At 65.2% G+C, this 1,079-nt stretch overlaps 1 protein-coding gene across 1 annotated transcript; it reads left to right on the top strand.

Moving 5' to 3' along the window:
* On the top strand, window positions 1-1,079 carry BBK36DRAFT_1053567 (hypothetical protein; the record flags this gene model as incomplete). Its single annotated transcript, XM_024888901.1, has 1 exon — window positions 1-1,079. A coding segment is annotated over one exon (1,013 nt), but the record flags the coding sequence as incomplete, so codon positions are not given.

The following is a 1,079-nucleotide window of genomic DNA, read 5'->3' as shown; positions in this document are numbered from 1 at the left end:
CCTCACCTTGCTCGCCTGTCGAGCCGCTTCTCTCAAGACGGTATACCGCTGCGTACACCACCGGTGCTCCAGCTCCCCCCTACACGCACCCTCACTCTCTCCACAGCATCCTTCGCAACTCGCCTCTTCCCCCAAGGACAGCCATCCCCGCCTCGCCCAGGCGGCAGTCCCTTCGACTGCAGGAAAAGGCCGCCAAGCGAGTCGGCTACAACAACCCCCTGACCCAGACCATCATCACCAACAAGTACACCAAATCGCACATTGACCTCCTCGTGGAAGAGGCCTCGCCCGCGTCGCCGTCCTTCTCGCCCATTGGCGGCGACAGGGCGGCAACCATCAACCTCAAGCAAGCGTTCTCGCCCAACGAAATCGAGAACGGGGGCCAGACGCCAGGCCCGTTCGAGGACATGCGGCGCAAGCTCGCGGCCCTGAGCGGCGGCGCAGCAGCAGCATCGCCTCTGTCGTCGTCGTCGTCCCTGTCGCCGTCCGAGGCGGGCGGCATCCGCAAGCGCAAGCGCAAGGAGAAGAAGCGCCAGTGGGTCTGGACAATCGGCGTGGCGGACGAGGAGGAGGAGGATGACGAGCGCGTCGGTGGCGCAATCGCCGCCTCGAGGGCTGAGGCTGCCTCCGCCTCTGCCACCGCCTCCGCAAGGGTCAGGGGCACGGCCAAGGCGCCTCGCGATGACGAAGCCGGGAGGGCGGCGCGCGAGAGCGTCGCCGTCCCGGACATCCAGATGGTGCCCGACACGCCGACGGCGAGCATCGAGAGCAGCAGCGCCGACTCGGCCATTGACGTGGACATGTCGGACGCCAGCAGCGTCGTCTCGGAGGATCTTCAGGCCTTCCTCCCCATTGTCGGACCCGCTGCGAGTCTTGCGCCCGAGCTGGACGTCAAGACGCCGACGGCGCAGAGCAGTAATGGTAGGGCGTATTCCTGCAATGGCTACAATAAGCGGAAGCGGGATACGCCTATCCCTGAGCTAGCTGAGGCGCAGGATACCTTGCGCATGTAAGCGTCAACAGCTGAGTGGCTCTCCCCCCCCTGCACTCTGGAGACGCGAGAGAAAAGAAAGTAAGTA

The sequence above is a fragment of the Trichoderma citrinoviride genome (genome assembly GCF_003025115.1).
Source record: "Trichoderma citrinoviride strain TUCIM 6016 unplaced genomic scaffold BBK36scaffold_503, whole genome shotgun sequence".
Classification (NCBI taxonomy): Eukaryota; Fungi; Ascomycota; class Sordariomycetes; order Hypocreales; family Hypocreaceae; genus Trichoderma; species Trichoderma citrinoviride.
Note: the sequence above shows the minus strand (reverse complement) of the source record. Positions and strands in the feature narration are given on the sequence as shown.